This window comes from Malaclemys terrapin, chromosome 4 (genome assembly GCF_027887155.1).
Source record: "Malaclemys terrapin pileata isolate rMalTer1 chromosome 4, rMalTer1.hap1, whole genome shotgun sequence".
Lineage (NCBI taxonomy): Eukaryota > Metazoa > Chordata > Testudines > Emydidae > Malaclemys > Malaclemys terrapin.
In genome coordinates this window covers 36,802,056-36,823,956 of record NC_071508.1, presented here as the reverse complement: position 1 = coordinate 36,823,956, position 21,901 = coordinate 36,802,056, and the positions used below count along the sequence as shown (strand labels likewise).

Genomic DNA, 21,901 nt, shown 5'->3' with positions numbered 1-21,901 from the left:
TTTGTTGTTATAATAATACATATAATTATAGAATAATTATAAAAAAAGCCAAAAATATGGGGCTTTTCATTAGCAGATGTCAGTGCTCATCTATCATAAAGAAAGACATGATGGGTATGTCTACATAGAAACGTCAGCCTAGGGTTAGTGGGACTTGAGTCAGCTGACCCATGGCAGGGAACCCTGGGTTTGAGCATCTACATTGCATTTTAACCTTAGGTTAAGGATTGTCTGACCTGTGCTTCAACATAGGGTTCTAGCCTCCACACTGCAGCGCACAGACCTGAGTCAAAGTAACCCTATCCCAGAGTGCCTGGTGCCCGCCCGCCCTCATCCACCCATCCCAGTGTCAACACTCTAGCCCTGCGAATATGTTGAATTGTGGGAAAAATCTAATGCCCACCCTATTTCTTAACTGTGACGGTGCTGTCGATGGGATTGATCTGCCCATAAGGAGCACACGAGTACATCAACTGCATAATTAGCACCTTTGGTGGCTGTCTCGGTAGAATAACGGCAGTTTGTGAAGGCTTTATACTGAACTGCCATCTAATCTGAGAGTTGGGCTCTGCACCTCTAGGCTGAGTCACATTGGTAGGAAAATGCCCATGTGCTCCTGTTCTGTGGATCATTAGGACGTCAGTCTCCAGGGCTGTCAAACTATTACATGAAACTTTGCAATTCTTAATTTTTTAAAATGGGATGTTCAATGAAGCTGTTTTTTAATTTTTTTATTTATTTTTGTCTGTTTGACATAAAAGGACGGTATCAGAGGAAAACACATTCCCACTCCAGGCTGGCTGCTGCCTGCTATGGAGCGTTGCAGTATTTCCCCAGGACTAGGGGTGCAGTGCAGTCCAGCACCCCCCAAGGATCCCTTATCTCTGCCCCCACCGCACTCTGGGAGGCAGAGATAAAGGATCCCTGGAGTCTGTGGGGAAGTTTGGGGACTGCTCTTACTCATTGCCCTCACAGTGCATGCTGCCCAGGCATCTCTAGACATGCAGCCCCAGGGAGGGCAGAGGGGCCTGGGAGCAAGGAACAGAGAGTAGAGTGGGACCAAGTGCCTGCCCTGCAGGGAGCAGCAGAGTTCCCGGCTCAGCACAGCCAGAGGAGGGATGACTGAACATCCTGGCAGCTGGGAGCTGTCTCCCTCTCTCAGCTTTGCTCCCTGCTCTGGGCAAGCTCTTCACAGCAGCAAGGAGGAGCTGAAGCCAAAGCTACCACTGTAGGAGTGTGACGGGGTGGACTAAGCTTAGAGGCCCCCTGCTGGAGGCCTCAGTTTCCTGCCACTCTTGTCCCAGGAAAGGAGTCCTTCAAGCGGCCTAGAGTGGCTACAGGGTAAGCAGCCAATCAGGGCCCAGGAAGACCATATTAAAAGAAGCTGCAAAGCCAGAGACAGGCAGTTGCTGGCTGGAGCCAGAGGAATGCAGGTGGTTCTCCTGGCTGGCCAAAGGGAACTGCAGCGCCATGGACAGATCAGTGCCAGCAGGGACTGGGGGAGCGAGAGAGCTCCTGGCTGACTGCTGGGCCTGAACATAGAAGAGCCCTGAGCTAAGGGTGAAGCTCTGGTGAAGGCTGGGGATGTGGGGAAGTGACCTAGGAAACTGAAAGCAGCTTAGTTATAGGGACACAGCAGTGTGTAGCTGCTATTCTTAGGGTCCCTGGGCTGGGACTTGGAGTAGTGGGTGAACCTAGGTCCCCCCCCCATAGGCCACTAGCAATTTGGACAGCAATAACTCCCAGGAAGGGGATCTTATCTACTTAGTGGCCCAGCTGAGAGCTGGGGCCAGAAGGGCCCAGAGAGGACGTATCCATTGCCGCCAGGCAGGAAGCTGTGGGGCTACAGCCTTATACCAGGGCTGGAGCTATTTAAAGACTGAAGATGCACCCGACCAGAAGGGGCACTTGTGAGAGTTGGGTGCCATGCTGTTACAAGGAGGCTGTGGGACATGGGGCCCCAGAGGGCCCGAGAGCAAGGGCCAGAGAGCACAGCAGGAACAAGCAACTGCCATGCAGCAAGGAGGAGCTGGAGCTGCCACCACTGAAGGAGGCTGTGGGGGAATTTTGGGGGCTGACTCCCACTCACTCCCCTCACAGTGCATGCAGCCCAGGCACACCTGCACATGCAGCCCCAGAGGGGCTGAGGCAAGGGCTAGAGAGTGGAGTAGGGATCAAGCGGCTGCCATGCAGGGAGGGGGAGCAGCAGGGATCCTGGCTCGGCATGGCCAGGAGAGGGATGACTCCCAACATCCCAGTGGCTGGGAGCTGCCTCCCGCCTGGCGGCTTTGCCCCTTCGTTCGGGGAAGCTCTGTGCAGCAGCGAGGAGGAGGCAGAGCAGGAGCTGTTGCCCCAGTGAGAGGAGCAGGAACAGGGATCGTGTTTGACCAGGCAGGAATGGTGCTTCTGGCTGATGGGCTGGCTGCCTGCAGTGCTGCTCCTCTGCCACCAGGATCTCTGGGATACACCCAGAGGGCTTCCAGGACCCAATCAAGCCAGGGCTACGTGCACACAGGAAAGCAATAGGGCTTGGATCCTAGGTCCCAGCTTAACATGGACTCAGACCCTCCAGCCCTGTAGGCTCCTGGGACCCTAGATCTTAGTGCTAGGTTAGCACAATTGGTGCGTGGCACAAGAAGGGTTAGACTTGAGTCCAGGCTTGCTTTGTTATGTAGACATACCGTAAGTGGCTACTCTAGTGGTTTAAAAAAAAAAGAGAGTATTGCTTCTGATGGCCATTTTGAACAGGTCACTGAACTAGTGTCTCCAAAGAAATTCTCTCTGCCTTCCTCAGCCATGGGTTTTCTAGGGAGCTCATTACTGCAGAGAACCCTGAATGAATGACTTGTACCAATGTCCTGAACTGCGTGACATCTGTGATTGTTGTTACACTGACATTCATATGAAATTTCTCTTTCAGCTTTGGGCCCCCAGCAAACTCCTGAAACATCAGCAAATGGTATGTGACATTCCAATAGGGAATTGCATTGCCTAATTACCAGTGATTACCAGCATTAGGTTAGATCAGGCAGACATTCGGTTTACTAGTAGAAATAATAAGTAACACCTCAGAGTGCAGTCTCATCAGATCACACAGGTGCTGGATGGGGGATGAGGAAATGAATGGGGAGATCTCGAGGAAAGAATCAGGTGCTGCAGAACATGGTGCTGGTGAGGAGGTGGAGCTCTTGTGTCAGGCAGTACTGACCCAGTGCAGCAGCATGATGCTGGAAGACACTCTCCTGCTAGGGATGCCATTTTCTAAATGAGGCGAAATAACTAGAATCTACATTTGTGGTCACTGAAGGTGCTATGGGACTTTTTTAAACCTCTGGGCCCTGGACCAATTTTAGGTTATACTTTAGTTATATTCTTTGCACTTAAATCCCATTGCTGTTTCAGTTATACCTGTCATTCTCCATCACTTCATGCCCTACTTTGTTACAGAGTGCCATTGTGCACTGTTAAACACCAGACAGGTTTTACCATAGAGGTGGTTGCATTTCAGTAACCGATTAAGTGATTCTTGTATTTATTTATATATATAATGTATGTGCACATAGGAGGTCTGTGCCTACACATGACTGACTTCAGTGGGATCACTGATGTGAGTAAGGACTGAGACCATAGTTAATTTATGTGGGGACACTTTATGATGAAAGGCGCATTATAAATGTACCAGTACCAGTATTATTTTTAAAATAGCTTTATTGTAAGATTACAATAATATTTAATGCTTCTTGTCACTAACTTAGCTTACAGGAAAAAAGAAGAACAGGAGTACTTGTGGCACCTTAGCGACTAACAAATTTATTAGAGCATAAGCTTTCGTGGACTACAGCCCACTTCTTCGGATGCATAAGTAGTCCACGAAAGCTTATGCTCTAATAAATTTGTTAGTCTCTAAGGTGCCACAAGTACTCCTGTTCTTCTTTTTGCGGATACAGACTAACACGGCTGCTACTCTGAAACTTAGCTTACAGGGTGAAGTACAGAGAACACATAAAAAACAAATACACCACAATAAAAGACATGAACGCTCGTCTTGGTGAGAATGTGAAGCTAAACAGCAGATACACAAAGCTGATCATTGTAAATGAACATTGTCACAAAAAGCAGAGAGAACATGAAATAATGGCCCTGGGACGGAGACATGCAGAAATCCTGACTAAGCATGCTAGTCCTATCACCATAGGTGATTTATTTGAATCTGATGGAAATGGACAATCACCACAAATTGTCGTGCTGCAGGGAGCTGCAGGGATTGCAAAAACACTGACAGCAAAAAAGATCATGTTGGACTGGGCAAATGAAGAACTGTATCAGAGCAGGTTTGATTATGTTTTCTACATAAATTGTAGGGAAATTAACTTTGTCAGCGAGCAGAGAAGTGTTGAAGATTTAATTTTAGAAAATTGTCCTGATCAAAATGCACCAAGGAAAGAGATTCTGATGACTCCAGAAAAACTCCTGTTCATAATTGATGGTTTTGATGAACTGAAATTTTCCTTTAATCAATCTACAAGTAATCTGTGCTCTGATCCCTGTGAGAAGCAGCCAGTGGAAATCATACTGAGCAGTTTATTTAGGAAAAAAGTGCTTCTCAAATCTTACTTAATAATTACTACAAGACCAATTGCCCTGGAGAAACTTGGGCAGTGTTTGAAAGATGAACGTTATGCAGAGATCCTGGGGTTTTCTGAAAATGAGAGAGAAGAATATTTCTATAAGTTCTTTGGGAATGAAGAACAAGCAAGAAAAGCCTTTAACTTTGTAAAAGACAATGAAATGCTCTTCACCATGTGCTTTGTTCCCCTTGTGTGTTGGATCATCTGCACGGTTCTGAAACAACAGATGGAAGCAGGTGAAGATCTTGCACAAACTTCCAGTACAATCACTGGAGTGTACATGCATTATCTTGACAGTTTATTAAAGGGTCACAGCAGCACTTCAAAGCAAAAGGTACAAGGTAACTTAAAGGGACTTTGCTCCTTGGCTGCAGACAGAATCTGGAGGAAGAATATACTGTTTGTAGAAGAAGATGTCAAGAAACACGGATTAGATAAACCTGATTCCCTCTTTCTGAATGAGAACATCTTTCAAAAAGGCATTGACTGTGAGTGTGTTTACACCTTCATTCACTTGAGTTTTCAAGAGTTTTTTGCAGCTTTGTTTTATGTGTTGGAGAAAGAAGAAACAGTGGAAAATTCAGAAACTGCTATACAACCTGTGGAAAAATTGTTTGAAAAGTGTGAAAAATCTAGGAATGATTTAATGTTAACAGTACGATTCCTGTTTGGTGTCTTAAATAAAAAGAGAATGGAGGAAATGGAGAAAAAACTTAGCTTCAAAATTGCACCCAAAATTAAAAATAATTTACTAACACAGGTTAAAGAAAAACTCTCTTTGTCATTGTTCAAATATGATAAGTTGCCTTTTGATGAGGACACGACGATTTTGTATTTTGAATATTTTCACTGTTTGTATGAAATTGGAGAAACAGAATTTGTTCAGAGTGCAATGCATCATTTAACCGAACTTAAATTACTTCATCGTATCTTTACCAAAATGGATCAAATTGTTCTTCAATTCTGTATAAAGAATTGCTGTAAACTGGAGTCAGTTTATCTAGACACCTGTACGTTTCTAACTGAAGACTTGAATGAAGATTCCCCAGGACTATGCAAGCGGCCACCTGGGTGAGTGTTATCTGAGCTCTAAAAATGCCTGTGTAATTTATTATTTTTTAATCTTTTTTTAAAACATTGATTTTCCCCTCCTCCCCCCCCCTGGGTTTTCATAGCTCAAAAATGGCCAAATGACCCAGCATAAAAGTGACTCCATTTAATGACACACATTTAAGACCTGGGAAGGACCATGCCTCATCCATCCCCCAAACCTTAAAATCATGGAAATAAGAAGTTAAGGGGAAAGATTTGTGCACTCCTTTCTACCTTCAAGTTGCCTAAACATTGTCAGTAATGCTGCAGTGCTCCATTTGGCTTTCACCTCCATCGCCGATAGCTACCAAAAGCAATATGTACCCCAACTTCATCATACTTACACTCCAGTGCAGTGGTCTTTGCTCAGGGCCTGATACCCCTAAGTGCGCTCCCTGGGTCACTTCCTACCCTTGTTCCAGTCCTTCCTATGTCATCATGGCTTGGAGTTGGGGTCCCTCCTGTGTTCCCCTCTGATCCGTCTCTGGAGTCACTTCCACTGGCCTCAGCGAAACATCACCCGGCTCCCGGAGCCAATGAGCTTCCAGCAGCTCAGCTATGAGGCTCAATCCTGGCGGCGTGGAGCCCTGGTGGCTTCCCTGCAGGAGGCTGCTGCATCTGACTGCTCTCCTCTTCCATCAGCCCAGACTGAGTTGAGTAACTCTCTTTTAAATGCTCCTTCCATTGGGAGCATACCCAGCAGAGGTGAGGGGCCCAGAGCAGCTCTTTAACCCTTGCCTAACCAGTGCAGTGTTGGTACACCCTGTCACAGGGTCACTGCAACGGTTGGAAGAGAACAGCAGACAAGAAATTTCTGTGTCAGTGTCTGAGGAGAAGAGGGGAGAGCGGTAGGAGGGCAGTGTGAGGTGAGGCAAGGGATTTTGTTAATTATTTATTTGTTGAATTTACTAACATCCTGTGCAAAGGAAAGTGAGGTAGGGTGGAGGGAAGAGGAAGTCAAAGGCGATGAATACTTGTCTGGGATTGCAGGCATGGGATTCAATTATGGTAGAGAAGTAGAGTTTTTTAGGCAGGAAGATGGCAGAACTGAAAGAGAAGTGGAGGAAGTCAGGTTGGTCACAGGATTTCTGCCAGAGACACCCAATTGTGCTAGAGCAGGAGTAGAGGAAGTGGATATTGGGAGTGAGCCAGGAATGCAGGGTGCAGACCTTGTGATGTGGGAGAGGGGCAAAAGAGCCAAGGGTGGAGAATGGATAGAATCAATGACCGTGTCAATTGAAGGAAGGGAACAGAGGGCTGAGAGAAGAGAAGTAATCTGCATTGTTGGACTCAAAGTACAGAATGCCCGGATGGCAAGACCTTATGGTGTGAGAGATGTGGATGGTGAAAGAGACCGGAGGATGGTCAGAGAGGGGGAACTCAGTAATGGGGAGAGTAGTGTTTGGTGAAATGGGCCTTTTGATTAGTGCAAGAGTTGAACTGGGTTTGCAAATTGAATGAAGAAATGAGATTGAGGAGCTGGGTGGCTAAGGGGTCAGATGGATCAGCAACATAGAAGTTGAAGTTACTGATGATGAGTGTGGGAGATTGTGAGGAGAGGAAGAAAGAGCCAGGAGTCAAAATCAGAGGAAGACTGACAGGGAGGAGCGGGGTGGGTGATAGATGACAGCAATGCAGAGAGGAAAGAACAGCCAGACATGGGGCTCTTCAAAAGAGGAGTGGGAGTGGGAAAGGAAAGGAGAGGAGGGAGGAATCAGAAGCAGCTTCATGATGTTTCCAGAAAGGCATTTGCTCCCCAGACTGGCAGCTGCTGAGTGAAATTGACATTTTTGACATTCAGTTTCACTTAACAACTGCTGGTGCTCCCAGCGTCTGGGAGTCTGAGGCAGTCCTGCCATGTAGACTGTCCCAGGGTCAGGGACACCAGGACTTTGACTCCTGGGCCAGCCTGAAGTCTCCAACACCAGAGCCATGGATCCTGGGGCAGTCTGCATGGCAGATGTGACCCAGAGCCATGGAGCAGCGAGCCTACAAGTCCCTTGAGACCTGATGCTAGTGAGCACACCAGGGCTGGCAGGCACCCTACTGAGGTGGGTGAGCACACCAGGGCTGGATCCTGGAACACTGGCAGAAGTTTAGTAGAATGTGTAATACATTCGGGGAAATGTCTCAGTTCAGCAAATCCACATTCTTGAATTAAATTAAGTTTCATTAGAAAATTTCTGACGAGCTCTACTTTCCAGGGCAGCCCTTGTAAATGGTCATTCCTCTCCATTCAAGCAACATCTCTGAGAAGGTCCATATGGATAAATACCAGCCCATTGTATGTGCCTGGCTGGCTCTTAGCCCCCTGGAACAGAGCCTTTCCTTCCTTTTGGGAATATATCTGAGGGTGATAGCCTTCAAAGTTAGCAAAGGAGTAACTAGAAATACTAAATGCTTCCCTTTTAAGCCATTCTGTCAGATCTGTCATTTTGGTGGTGCCGTATCACTGGTGAATAGCCAATGTTGCACCTATATTTAAGGGAGGCGGGAGAATAATGAACTAGGCAACTACAGCTCCATTAATCTGACCTCAATAGTGTTCAAGGTTTTAGAACAAATTTTGAAGGAAAGGATACTTAAACTCATGGCAGTAAACAGAAAGGGAGATGTAATACAACATGGATTTACCAAAAGTAGATTGTGCCAGACAAAACTGATATTTTTTTTGAAAAGATAATTATATTTTAGATAAGGGAAATGAAGTACATCTAATATATTTGGACTCCAGTTTAGCATTTGACATAGTAACACATGAGCAATAATTAATTGCATTAGAAAAGATGGGGATTAATATAAGAATTGTAAGGTGGGTAAGGAACTGGCTAAAGAGGAGATGACAGTGGGTTATTGTCAAGGCTGGATCCCCACTTTGAACTTTAGGGTACAAATGTAGGGGCCTGCATGAAAACTTCTAAGCTTAACTACCAGCTTAGCTCTGGTTCTGCTGCCACCATTTCAATGGATTCCATTCCTGGGAAACCTTGAAAAACCTTCACCAATTCCCTGGTGAATACAGATCCAAACCCCTTGGATTTTAAAACAAGGAGAAATTAACCATTCCCCCTCCTTCCTCCCACCAACTCCTGGTGAATACAGTTCCAACCCCCCCTGGGATCTACAACAGGGAGAAATTAACCATCCCCCCTCCTTCCTCCCACCAACTCCTGGTGAATCAGGATCCACCCCTTGGATCTTAAAACAAGGAAAAATCAATCAGGTTCTAAAAAGAAAGCTTTTAATTAAAGAAAAAAAAGGTAAAAATCATCTCTGTAAAATCAGTATGGAAATTAACCTTACAGGGTAATCAAACTTAAAGGGCTCAGAGGACTCCCCTCTAGTCTCAGGTTCAAAGTACAGCAAACAAAGATAAACACTCTAGTAAAAGGTACATTTACAAGTTGAGAAAACAAAGGCAAACTAACACGCCTTGCCTGGCTATTTACTTACAAGTTTGAAATAGGAGAGACTTGTTTAGAAAGATGTGGAGAACCTGGATTGATGTCTGGTCCCTCTCAGTCCCGAGAACGAACACACTCCCAAACAAAGAACACAAACAAAAGCCTTCTCCCCCCCAAGATTTGAAAGTATCTTGTCCCCTTATTGGTCCTTTAGGTCAGATGCCAGCCAGGTTACCTGAGCTTCTTAACCCTTTACAGGGAAAAGGATTTTGGAGTCTCTGGCCAGGAGGGATTTTATAGTACTGTACACAGGACAGCTATTACCCTTCCCTTTATAGTTATGACAGTTATACTGAAAGGTGAACTAGTGGCTGGAGGGAGGTTACTATTGAAGTTCCTCAAGGATCAGTCTTGGGACTGATCTTATTTAATATTTTCATTAATGTCCTTGGCACAAAGGCTGCATCTACACTTGTAGTTAAGGGTGTGATTCCCAGCTCATATAGACATACTCACGCTAGCTCAATGAGAAGAGGGGGAGGGATAGCTCAGTGGTTATTAGCTTGCTAAACCCAGGGTTGTGAGTTCAATCCTTGAGGGGGCCACTTAGGGATCTGGGGCAAAATCAGTACTTGGTCCTGCTAGGCTCCCTGCCTGCCCTGGCCCCGTGCTGCTCCGGTAAGCAGCCGGCACCATGTTCCTGCGGCCCCTGGGGTGGGGGGCCAGAGAGCTCCATGTGCTGCCCTCGCCTGCAGGCACCACCCCTCGCAGCTTCCATTGGCGGGGAACTGCGGCCAATGGGAGCTTCAGGATTGGTACCCACAGGTGAGGGCAGCATGTGGCAAAGCTGCCTGTCCCACCCCACCCCCAGGAGCCACTTCTGGACTTGCTGGCCACTTCCAGAAGCAGCGCGGCGCGGGGCCAGGGCAGGCAGGGAACCTACCTTAGCCCCGATGCATGCAGCTGTCACCCTGGAGCTGCTTGAGTTAAGCGGCGCCTGGCCGGAGTCTGCACCCTGAACCCCTCCTGCACCCTGAATCGCAACCCCCTGCCCTGAGCCCCCTAGCTGCCTGCCTTGAGCCCCCTGCAGCACCCCTTCCACACCCAACCCCCCTGCCCCAGCCCTACATTCATGGCCCTGCATACAATTTCCCCACCCAGATGTGTCTCTCAGACCAAAATGTTTGGCTACCCTGGTTTAAATTAATAGTAAAACATGTTTATTAACAATTTAAACACAGATAGGGTTTTAAGCGAGTTCAAGTATAAGGAATAAAGTTAGAAAATTAGAAATAAAACAAAAAATACTTTTCTAAAAGTCTAAAACTTAATCTAGCAAGGTACAATCTTTGACCAAGCAACTTTCTCACCTATATTCAGTTCTCAGAGACATCAACCCTCTCTGGGTTGGAGGACCATCTTTTTCGGTGTCAGACAACTGGGATGAGCATGGTCTAGCCTAGTGGCCAGGGTCAGAGCTGTAGTCAGTCGTCAGAAGCCAAAGCCCACAGTAAAACTAGGAGGCAGAAATTGGGTACCGGAACTAAGGGTCGAGCTAGAGTCCATAGTCAGGAGCCAGAGCCAAAGGTCAAAACCAGAGGTCAGGAACTGGAGCAGGAAGGTATCAGGCAAGGAGGAATTCAAGGCAGCGGGCAGAACACAGGCAAGTTGGGGGGCAAGGCAAGAGCAGACACCATGGTGGGCATGAGCATTGAGAAGCCAGCAAGCTGCTGCTATCGCTGCTGGCTTAAAAGCTAGCCTGCTGGCCTCTGCAGCCAGTCAGGTTGTGTGGTTACTCAGGCAGCCTGCTGCAGGCCAGCTGTGGTGATGAGGCTGCCCAGAGACTAGCTCTGCTGCAGGCCCTGATTCCTGACACTCCCAACCCTTTGAGTGCACTGTCTAGGGGCCTTGGTACCTGGCTTCTCAGGATAACTGTTGTGGGAGACACGCAGAAGGATCAGGGCATGGATATGGTCTGTGGGATCCCATGAACACTCATCTGGGCCATTCCCATCCCAATCAACTAGATAGTGTAATTTTCCCTGGACCCAACAAGAATCTAGAATCTGCCAATCCACGTTTTCTTCTTGCCCCTGAACTGTTATAGATGGAGGACAGGAATCATGTAGTCATTTTGTATAGTCCCCTTGTCCTGGGCCCGTTAGTCAGTACATGGCCACAAGAAGCCATCTTTCTTCTATATGAAAAAGATTGGAGCACCTGCTGGGGATGTGGATGGGTGGATGAAACCCTTCAGAAGGTTCTCCTGCAAATAGAGGTGCAAATACAGCCCAGAGTTTGGGTTCAGAGAGGGCAGATATCTGACTGAATAGGATCTCGGCTTCTGGCTGGAGATCCAAGGCAGGTTTAGGTTGGAAATTAGGAAAAACTTCCTAACATTCAGGGTGGTTCACCACTGGAATAAATTGCCTAGGGAGGTTGTGAAATCTTCATCGTTGGAGCAGGTTAGACAAACACCCATCAGGGATGGTCTAGATGGTTCTTGGTCCTGCCATGAGTGCAGGGGACTGGACTAGATGACCTATTGAGGTCCCTTACAGTCCTATGATCCTATGATCATTTGAGCAATTGTAAATCTGATGGAGGGGGCAGGATGTCCCCTTCTCCTTGTCAAAAACATTAGCTGAGTCATGGTATTTGTGGGGGATCTTGGCCACAACAGGTGGGGCCACGCAGGGCACTGAGGGTCCTGGTGGTCCTGCTGTCTGAGGGTCAGGACATGAATCACAGACTGCAACGGTGTGTTTCTAGGATTCTGGGAGGGAGGATAGCCAGCAATGCCTGGAATTAAAATGTAGTTTCCTGTTCTGCCAGTGAATGTGAGGGTCATGATGGATACCAGGTCATACCTAGGATAACTGGAGCATGAGGGGCCTGGATTAATCCAAATTGTAGGGTTTCCTGATGCCCCCAGAGAGTGATAACTGTTACTGGCATGGTCTGGCAGGTTACAGGTCCTGAGGAGAGGAGAGACCCATCAATAGTCTCAACCATATCTGGAGGGTCCTTCGACAGGGTGTGAACTACATGGTTCTTAACAAAGTTTACATCCATGAAGTTACCTAGAGGCCCCAACTAAAGCATCTAGGGGATCTCAGAACTTATGAGCAGTCGAGTTAATAGAGGTGTCCGGAGCTGCGTTGGAAGCTGACTTGGGGTCTCTGCACTGTGCTGACTATGGCCTGTGGGTGCTTGGAACTGCCTGAGAGGGGACAAGTACAGCTCAGTCTGGGCCCCGCCCCGAGGGCTGGGGACGTGGCATTTCCCAGCCCTGATTCCATCCAAATATTTGCCGAACACAGCAAGGCAAGATGGTCGGGTCCCCCACAACATAGGCACAAGCCTGAAACCCGGCATCAGTGCTTCTCCGAGTCACAGAGGTGCAGGGAAATCTGGTGGTCTTGCATGAGCTCTGATGCTGGGGAAGACCTGTGTGCCTGGGGTGCTGGAGGCCTGATGTGTGGTGGCTTCCAGAAAAATTGAGGTACACTCACAACATCAGTCGGGGAGGAGGCAGAGAAGAGGTGGGGAAGGGGAGGGGACTTTGGGGAAGGGGTGGGATGGGGGTGGGATGGTGCAGGGGTGGCATGAAGCGGGGCCTGAGGTGGGGGGGGGCAAGCATCCACCGGGCAGAGCGAAGTTGGCGAATATATTTCTGACACTCAGCCAGTAAGAACCCTCCCCTCCTGCATCTGTCCAGTGATGGATGCCAAAAATGGCTTTCTGCTTCTGCTTGTAGCTCCTAAATTTCCTTTTTACGAGAGGCTGTTCTTCCCTTCCTGGGGGCTTCCCATCCCCTTGCTAATTTCTATGCAAATAGGGCTTCTATTGTTTCTGATGCTACCATGCTTAATTTAAACAGGAGCCAGGTAGAGAGCTGTGACATTGCCGCTTGTCGGGGCATACTGTAAAGCCCAATATCAGTAGGTGTCCATAACTCGTTATGTAGCATTAATAAGCACATTCTACAATTATATTAATCACCAATGTCATTAGCATTCAGAAAACACCTCACTCTATACACCAGGAGCGGCCAAACTTACTGACCCTCCGAGCTGCATACAATAATCTTCAGAAGTTCAAGAGCCACAAGACACGCACAACCTGCCTCGCAGGATGGCACCTGCTGAGGCGCCGGGGTTCTGCCCTGATGCCCCCCATGGAGCTAATGCCCTTAGACCCCCCTCCCTCCCTGCAGGGTAGAAGCCCCTAGTCCCACCACCCCACTGCAGGTGTCACAGCTCCTATTAAACTGTTTTTAAAGACACATTAGATTTTGGTCACTACAGAGCAGAATTAAGATTGTTTTGGTGCCCTAATGGTGCATCCATACTGATGGCTGGTATTAAATTTCTTAAAGGACCTATTTTAAAGAGAATTTTAATTAATAAACTAATTAACTAATTTGCTTGTAGTTTCTTGGGAAACTCATTCTGTATTCAAAGAGTAAGTGCTGTAATGTTGGGGAGGCTGCACTATATTTTTCATATATAACAAAGTGGTCGAATCTGTGCTTTAAATGCAAATCTCAATTCTACTTTAACTATGGAACCATAAAAACTAAAACCATCTATAAATGGTCATAGGACTTTTGTTAAACAGACAGAGAGTTATGTTTGGTTTATTATAGATAACCTAAACAGTGTCTGAGTGAGCATTACTGGTCTTAATTAAATTCTATGAAACTGAAGAAAGTATTTATTTCAGGTACCTAAAATACACTAGATAAGAAAGTATTTATTTAACATGGCAATTTTTTAATAAAAACATAAACTTACTTCAAGGAGTGGTCTTTAGACAGGCAAATTAATGAATATAACAATTTTCACTTTCAAATTAAATCCATTAATTTTTTAAGCTTAATCTTGCCAAAGCATACGATGTCTTCGCTACAGAAATGCGTAGTCTAACCAGTTTGGTGTTTAACTAGTAGTACCTTAAGTTACAATATCATTTTAATATCCCATTAAAATTATTTTAGGAATAATTTTAATTTTAATCCTTTTGCAATGCTTTGGCAAAAAAGAATCAGTTTATGCTTGAGGCTCATGACATTCTTTCGTAGACTGGTGTTGGTTTGCTTGTTTTTGCTCATTTCTTTGTTGCTGCTTGCCTGCGAATGTGTTAGCTCAAAGGTATGAAATGCAGGGATGTGGTTGTCAGAGCTGAAGTAGAGAGATGGGAGCTGAGACAGATAGTGGGTGAAATCCTGGCTTCAATGAAGTCAATAACAAAACTCCTATTGACTTCAGTGGGGCCAGAATTTCAACCAGAGTGTCTCCCTTCGGTTTACAGAGTTATACAGAAAAGACTGGTACCTGCTGACAGTAGGGGGAACAATTTAAAGGTTCAGCTTCCCCCAACAGTTTGAGTCATGCCCCTCCCAGGCACGCCCTCCCCTCTTACCCTCAGTAGCCCTTCCCTGTAGCTCCCAGCTGTTTGCTCCTCCCTCTCCATGCGACCACAGTTTGCAGCTCACCAGATCCAGGAACTTCTGCACAGGATGGGAACCCAGCTGGCAGAAACTCTGGCAGAAATCTGGGGGGGCATGTAATCCATGTGCCCCTCCCCCTCTGGAGTTATAGATATTAAGGCCAGAAGGGACCATTAGCTCCTCTAGTCTGTCCTCATATATAACATAAGCTGTGGAATTTCACTTACCCCTAGGTTGTATTTGACTAAAACATTTCTTCCAGAAAGGAACCCAGTCTGGATTTGAAGCCATCAAGAAATGGAGAATCTACCACTTCCCTTGGTATTTTGTTCCAATGGTTAACCACCCTCGCTGTTTTTTTTTTTAAAGTGTGCCTTATGTCTAATTTGAATTTGTCTGGCCTTAACTTCAAGCCATTGGGTCTTGTTATGCCTTTCTTCACTAGATTAAAGAGCCCGTTAGTACCTGCTATTTCCTCTCCATGTAGGTACTTGGACACCGTAAGAAGTCACATCTTGATCTTACTTTCGCTAACCTAAAAAAAAATTGAGCTCCTTCAGTCACTCACTGGCATTTTCTCCAGCCCTCAAATCATTTTTAAGGCTCCTTTCTAGTGTTTCAACAACCTTTTAAAAATGTTGACATCAGAACTGGACACAGCATTGCAGTATCAGTCTCACCAATTTGCATTCGTAAAAACACCACTGAGGAAGGCTGAAGAGTGGTGGATTGACATTTTTGATTCTTGTTGTCTTTGTCGGTTGCTCCATATTATGTGGCAGGACAAGCTCAGCACTGATTTGGTTTCAGCAGCTTTCTTGGCATCAACACATTATTAGGATGGAAGATTCATGAATTACAAAACACATTTACCCATGAATGCTACTAGATGGTCGGTGGTCACATGGTTGCCAAAAGCTTTGGTGACGCAATGAGAATGCCAGTAATGTACATAGATTGAGAATCCAGCCAGACCATCGTAAGGTCCCAGGTAGAGATTGATCTGGGTGGTGCTCGATCTGCAAGGAGGCTACGTCTATTCAGGATTTGGCATGATGGTGATAATCCAGCACTATTTGTTATACAGATGCTGCCTTAAAATTAACTTGCCCTGTTATGCTCTTTGGTGTCAAGATCTAATAAGCAATCATTTCTGGTTAGTTATGGGGATGTAATTTCAGAAAGTGTAACACCAATTACACCTTGCTGAGTGATAGTTGTCATACTTTAAATTGTAAGCAAATACTCATCTTTTTGGTTTTTACTTCAGTAGGTAAATGAAAGTCAACTCTCTTGGTCAGTGAAACACAATAATTCCTATTGTATCTCCAGAACTGATTTGAAAAATGACTGACCAACACAAAAGCAAAGAACCACTGGAGACATTCCCATTGGTGTGAGTTCTTAGAACTACATGTGAATGCTCAGAGAACCACAAGTTCAAAAAATGAATAGCAGAATCTATTCTATTTGACTCTGTGTATTTAAAGTACATCTTAATGTACTGGCAAGTTTCAGAGTAACAGCCGTGTTAGTCTGTATCCGCAAAAAGAAGAACAGGAGTACTTGTGGCACCTTAGAGACTAACAAATTTATTAGAGCATAAGCTTTCGTGGACTACAGCCGAAGAAGTGGGCTGTAGTCCACGAAAGCTTATGCTCTAATAAATTTGTTAGTCTCTAAGGTGCCACAAGTACTCCTGTTCTTCTTAATGTACTGGGTATATTTCTAGTTTGGAGGATTTAGGTATCAATGTAATGCATTGAAACGGCAGAATATCTCATTCATAGTGCATGATCATGCCATATAAGAGCCTATTTTACTGTTCAGGAAATAGATTTAAAATTTGTGTCCAGAGAACAACATAGAAAATGTCTATTCTCTCTTTTCAGGGCAGAACATCAGCATGAGACGCATCATTCGCCTATTTACCTGTTCTGTGAAGCATTGGAGGATCCAAACTGTAAATTAAAGAAACTAAAGTAAGAAATTGTTCCTTCCTTTTTTAAATCCCCTCTTTACTACTGTTATCCCAGAAATTCTGTAGCCATGCAGCTCTTCACCATTTCTGCTCAGGAATTTGTTTAACTGTCCAGTCAATGGGACAGATACTCAGCTGACATAAACTGTCATAGCTCCATTGACATCTAGTTGCACCAGTATTTGCTGGAATACATGTAGGTTTGGCTTATATGGCAGCCTAGTGGTTCAATGACATTTATCCCAGGTCTCATAGCAACAGGTGAGCAGGAGAGACAGAGCTAAGCAGTGTGGCTGTGGGTGGCTTAAGGTCAGGAAAGACTGAGGAGGTTGGAGGGAAGATTTTAGGTATTTTAATCTTAGGTATTTCTAAGGTGCCTGTCACCATGGTATCTAAACCCTGTGCAAGTCTATTTGTTTATGATTCATGTATCATCGTTTGATCTCATTTCTCCCTGATTCAAAGGTGGGGTTTGGGGGAGAGGAGTGGGTGGTTTTTCTCTCTCTCTCTGTCCCGCTGTGATGGTTCTTGTGGCACCCAGGATTAAGAGTCACTTCATTACCTCCTGAGTCTCTGAAGTCCTCAAATCATGGTTTAAAGACTTCAAGTTACAGAGAATCCACCTTTTACACAAGTTTAAACCTACAAGTGAGAAGATAAATTATTTATTGGACAAAGGAAGGTCCCGGACGATTGGAAAAAGGCAAATATACTGCCCATATTTAAAAAAGAGAAGAAAGAGAACCCAGGAAACTACAGATCAGTCAGCCTCACTTCAGTCCCCAGCAAAATCATAGAGCAGGTCCTCAAGGAATCCATTTTGACGCACTTGGAGGAGAGGAAGGTGATCAGGAACAGTCAATATGGATTCACCAAGGGCAAGTCGTACCTGACCAACCTGATTGCCTTCTATGATGAGATAACTGGCTCTGTGGGTATGCGGAAAGTGGTGGATGTGATATATCTTGACTTTAGCAAAGCTTTTGATACGGTCTCCCACAGTATTCTTGCCAGCAAGTTAAAGAAGTATGGATTGGATGAACGGACTGTAAGGTGGATAGAAAGCTGGCTAGATTGTCAGGCTCAGTGGGTAGCGATCAACGGCTCAATGTCTAGTTGGCATCTGGTATGAAGCAGAGTGCCAGTTTTGTTCAACATCTTTATTAATGATCTGGATGATGGGATTAATTGCACCCTCAGCCAGTTCACAGATGACACTAAACTGGGCGGAGAGGTAGATACGCTGGAGGGTTGGGATAGGATCCAGAGTCACCTAGGCAAATTGGAGGATTGGGCCAAAAGAAATCTAATGAGGTTCAACAAGGAAAACTGCAGAGTTCTGCACTTAGGAAGGAAGAATCCCATGCACCACTACAGGCTGGGGGCCAACTTGCTAAGTAGCAGTTCTGCAGAAAAGGACCTGGGGATTACAGTGGACAAGAAACTGGATATGAGTCAATGGTGTGCCCTTGTTAACAAGAAGGCCAATGCCATATTGGGCTGTATTAGTAGGAGCATTGCCAACAGACCGAGGAAAGTGATTATTCCCCTCTATTTGGCACTGGTGAGCCCACACCTGGAATATTGTGTCCAATTTCGGTCCCCCAACTACAGAAGGGATGTGGACAAATTGGAGAGAGTCCAGCAGTGGGCAGCGGAAATTATTAAGGGGCTGGGACACATGACTTACATGGAGAGGCTGAGGTAACTGGGGTTATTTAGTCTGCAGAAGAGAAGAGTGAGGGGGGATTTGATAGCAGCCTTAACCTACATGAAGCGGGGTTCCAAAGACGATGGAGCTAGGCTGTTCTCAGTGGTGGCGGATGACAGAACAAGGAGCAATGGTCTCAAGTTGCGGTGGGGGAGGTCTAGGTTGAATATTAGGAAACACTATTTCACTAGGAGGATGGTGAAGCACTGGAATGGGTTATCTGGGGAGGTGGTGGAATCTCCATTCTTAGAGGTTTTTAAGGCCTGGCTTGACAAAGCCTTAGCTGGTATGATTTAGTTGGTGTTGGTCCTGCTTTGAGCAGGGGATTTACTAGATGACCTCTCGAGATCTCTTCCAAGGCTAATATTCTATGATACTATGATTCTATCCTTTTCAAAAACAAAGTTTGACAAGCTCAGACAAGAAACAAAAAATGGCCAACCTGACAACATGAAAAAATAATTCTAGGTGGCTCATCAGGGGAAAAATCCCAGGTGCCCCCACTGTAGAACCATATTGGTACAAAATATATTGTAACATCAGGGGTATTGGAAAGAATGAGGCGAGACCACGTTATATACAATCCAAAATGTATGAGAGCCCTAACACAGCAGTGCCTGCTGCCCCTGGAGTTGGCAATGAGCAGAACCACCAACCATAAGAACACTTTGTTTCAATTTCCCATTCCCTCAGCCTCTCTCTTGCCACAACCCTCTGCAGTCCAGCCACTGGGGGAGAAGAAGCCCATTACAATTTAATGAATAATAATACAGATGAAATTGCTGCACATGGTAGGATTGTATACAAGGGATGCTGTCCTAATACCACACACTATGAAATGCCAGAAATGCCAAGCATAACCCACAGCTGTAAGTGTCAATGTGGGGCTATTTTATGAATTTGCCATGGACCCAATTAGATTTTAAAACTGAAATCTAACAAACTATATTAGCCAATTCGATAAGTGTTGTAGCCAATGAATTTAATTAGGAGAACCTCCTTTGTTGAGTCCGGGAGTGTTAGCAGACTAATTTTATTGCTAGGTTCTTTTCAGGTCAGCTTTTACACTGGAGAGTATTTTTCAGATGAGGATACTTGGGGCTCTTAACTGACCAACAGATTATTAATTGTGACCAATTAATTGTACAGTGACCAAACCGGACAGCCTCTACGTAAAAGAATAAATGGACACAAATCAGACATCAAGAATTATAACATTCAAAAACCAGTTGGAGAATACTTCAACCTCCCTGGCCACTCGATTACAGACCTAAAAGTCGTGATATTACAACAAAAAAACTTCAAAAACAGACTCCAACGAGAGACTGCTGAATTGGAATTAATTTGCAAATTGGACACCATTAAATTAGGTTTGAATAAAGACTGGGAGTGGATGGGCCATTACACAATGTAAAACTATTTCTCCATGCTTATCTTTCCCCCTCCTACAGTTCCTTATATCTCCTTGTCAAGTGCTGGAAATGGGCCATTTTCATTACCACTACAAACAGTTATTTTTCTCTCCTGCTGACAACAGCTCACCTTAACTGATCACTCTCCTTATAATGTGTATGGTAACACCCATTGTTTCATGTTCCCTGTGTGGGTGTGTGTGTGTGTGTACGTATGTGTGTGTATGTGTATATATATATAATATCTTCCTTCTGTATTTCCACTACATGCATCCGATGAAGTGAGCTGTAGCCCATGAAAGCTTATGCTACAATAAATTTGTTAGTCTCTAAGGTGCCACAAGTACTCCTATTATTAGTCAAGACTCCCAATTGAAATTTCCCCCTTTAAGGAATTTCTCGATAGGTGTTTATCTCTTTCAATATTCCTTTCTCCTTCATTTCTACCACTTCTTTAGTACAATAATAGTTTAGAAAGAAAACAACATTCTGTGGTTTATCTAATACCTTTCATTTCACGTCTTTTAGGACATATAGTAGAACATGAGGCATGAAATGGCAGGAACAAGACAGATTATTTATGTACAGAGAGATGGACGTATCTGATTCCTAGGGTACATAAATGTCAAGTTTCTAATTCAGGGTGTGTGTCATATTGAAGGAACAAAACAAATTGTCTATGGTATGTTTAATTTATATGGGAGAGAAATGTGCATCTTATAATTAGGGATGAAAATATGTGAATTGGACTTTTGGGGAATCAAGAGATTTGACCCACATATACATTCTTCTGTTTTCTGGCTTCACAGCAGGTTATTTGTAGTTAATTTCACTCCAATAGATTCTTGACCATCTCTTGATCTTGATTCACTCGCAGTCTATAATGGACCACTTTCCATTATGGGAAAGCAGGGTGTTACTCTGTAATGGAACTTCACCCTTTTTAAAAAATGCTCTTATATGGATTCTAAGACTTTAAATGCAGCTGTCTCTCCCATTTCTAACTGTATTGTATTAAAATGGTTTGCCTAGATATGGTTTGATTTCTGTTTGTAGACTTCCACAGCTATCTCCTTTATTATTTTCCCTACCTGCTCCAGCTTTCCCCTTCATTTAAATCCAAAAATAAAATACCAAAATATATAAATCTGTCCCCAAATGACTGTACTTTCCTGAACGCTACACCCTGTACTCTCCCAATAACACTTGGACTGAAAGAAACAACCCAGACATGCGTCTGACGAAGTGAATATTCACCCACGAAAGCTTATGCTCCAATACATCTGTTAGGCTTGGTCTACACTAAACCCCCAAATCGAACTAAGGTACGCAACTTCAGCTACGTGAATAACGTAGCTGAAGTCGACATACCTTAGTTCGAACTTACCCCCGTCCAGACCCGGCAGGCAGGCTCCCCCGTCGACTCCGCGTACTCCTCGCGGCGAGCAGGATTACCGGAGTCGACGGGGAGCACTTCTGAGTTCGATTTATCGCGTCCAGACTAGACGCGATAAATCGAACCCAGAAGTTCGATTGCCTGCCGCCGAACCAGCGCGGTAAGTATAGACAAGCCCTTAGTCTTAAAGGTGCCACAGGACTCTTTGTTGCTTTTAACCCAAGAGAAGTACATTTGCCATATATGGGACCTCAACCCTCACTCTCAGGGATAAATTACCATCTGATCATTTGAGTTATGGGGGGGAGCCCCCAGAGGGCCCCTCTAATTCCCTTTCTCTTTTCTCCAATCTCCTCCATCTCTGAAACTCCCTCTGTGCACTCCTCCTTCATATCCTTTATTTTCTCTACTTTTTAACAAAGAACACAGCTGCCACAGAGTTTTGCCCACTTCTATTACACCAATTTTTAGACAATTTGGTTTACAGTGTTGAGATAGTTACTGTTCATCTGCTTGTTCGGGATAACTCCCAATAAATCCCTTCTGGTTAATCTTTAGATTACTCCTCATGTGTCTGGGCTCTCATGTTCTGTTTCACTTCTGCCATTGCCAGTATGTTTTCTGTGCCTTTCATCTCTAGTGTCTTTCATCTCTTCTTTTCTTATTCTCTTTTTCTTGGGTTTCACCATTTGTTAGGATTTTTCAGTAGCCTAATATTAGTTTCTACCTTTGTAGTGTCTTCTTTTGTGTCTAAAATTAGAATCAAACTATCCAAAGCGACTGGAGTGTCATTTTTCCTTGTTTAAAGTCTCTCATCGTATA

General features: G+C 44.9%; 2 protein-coding genes across 2 annotated transcripts in view; one reads left to right on the top strand and one right to left on the bottom strand.

Annotated features, from left to right (window-relative positions):
- LOC128836107 (uncharacterized) overlaps positions 1-21,901 on the bottom strand; it is a 342,237-nt gene that overhangs the window by 192,253 nt on the left and 128,083 nt on the right. The gene's annotated exons all lie outside the window — the stretch shown is intronic.
- LOC128836347 (NACHT, LRR and PYD domains-containing protein 3-like) overlaps positions 1-21,901 on the top strand; it is a 96,452-nt gene that overhangs the window by 5,164 nt on the left and 69,387 nt on the right. Inside the window, exons 2-4 of the mRNA XM_054026552.1 lie at positions 2,921-2,959; positions 3,977-5,699; positions 16,472-16,561. Of these exons, the coding sequence (XP_053882527.1) occupies positions 2,921-2,959; positions 3,977-5,699; positions 16,472-16,561 (1,852 nt within the window). The remainder of the gene's footprint in view (positions 1-2,920; positions 2,960-3,976; positions 5,700-16,471; positions 16,562-21,901) is intronic.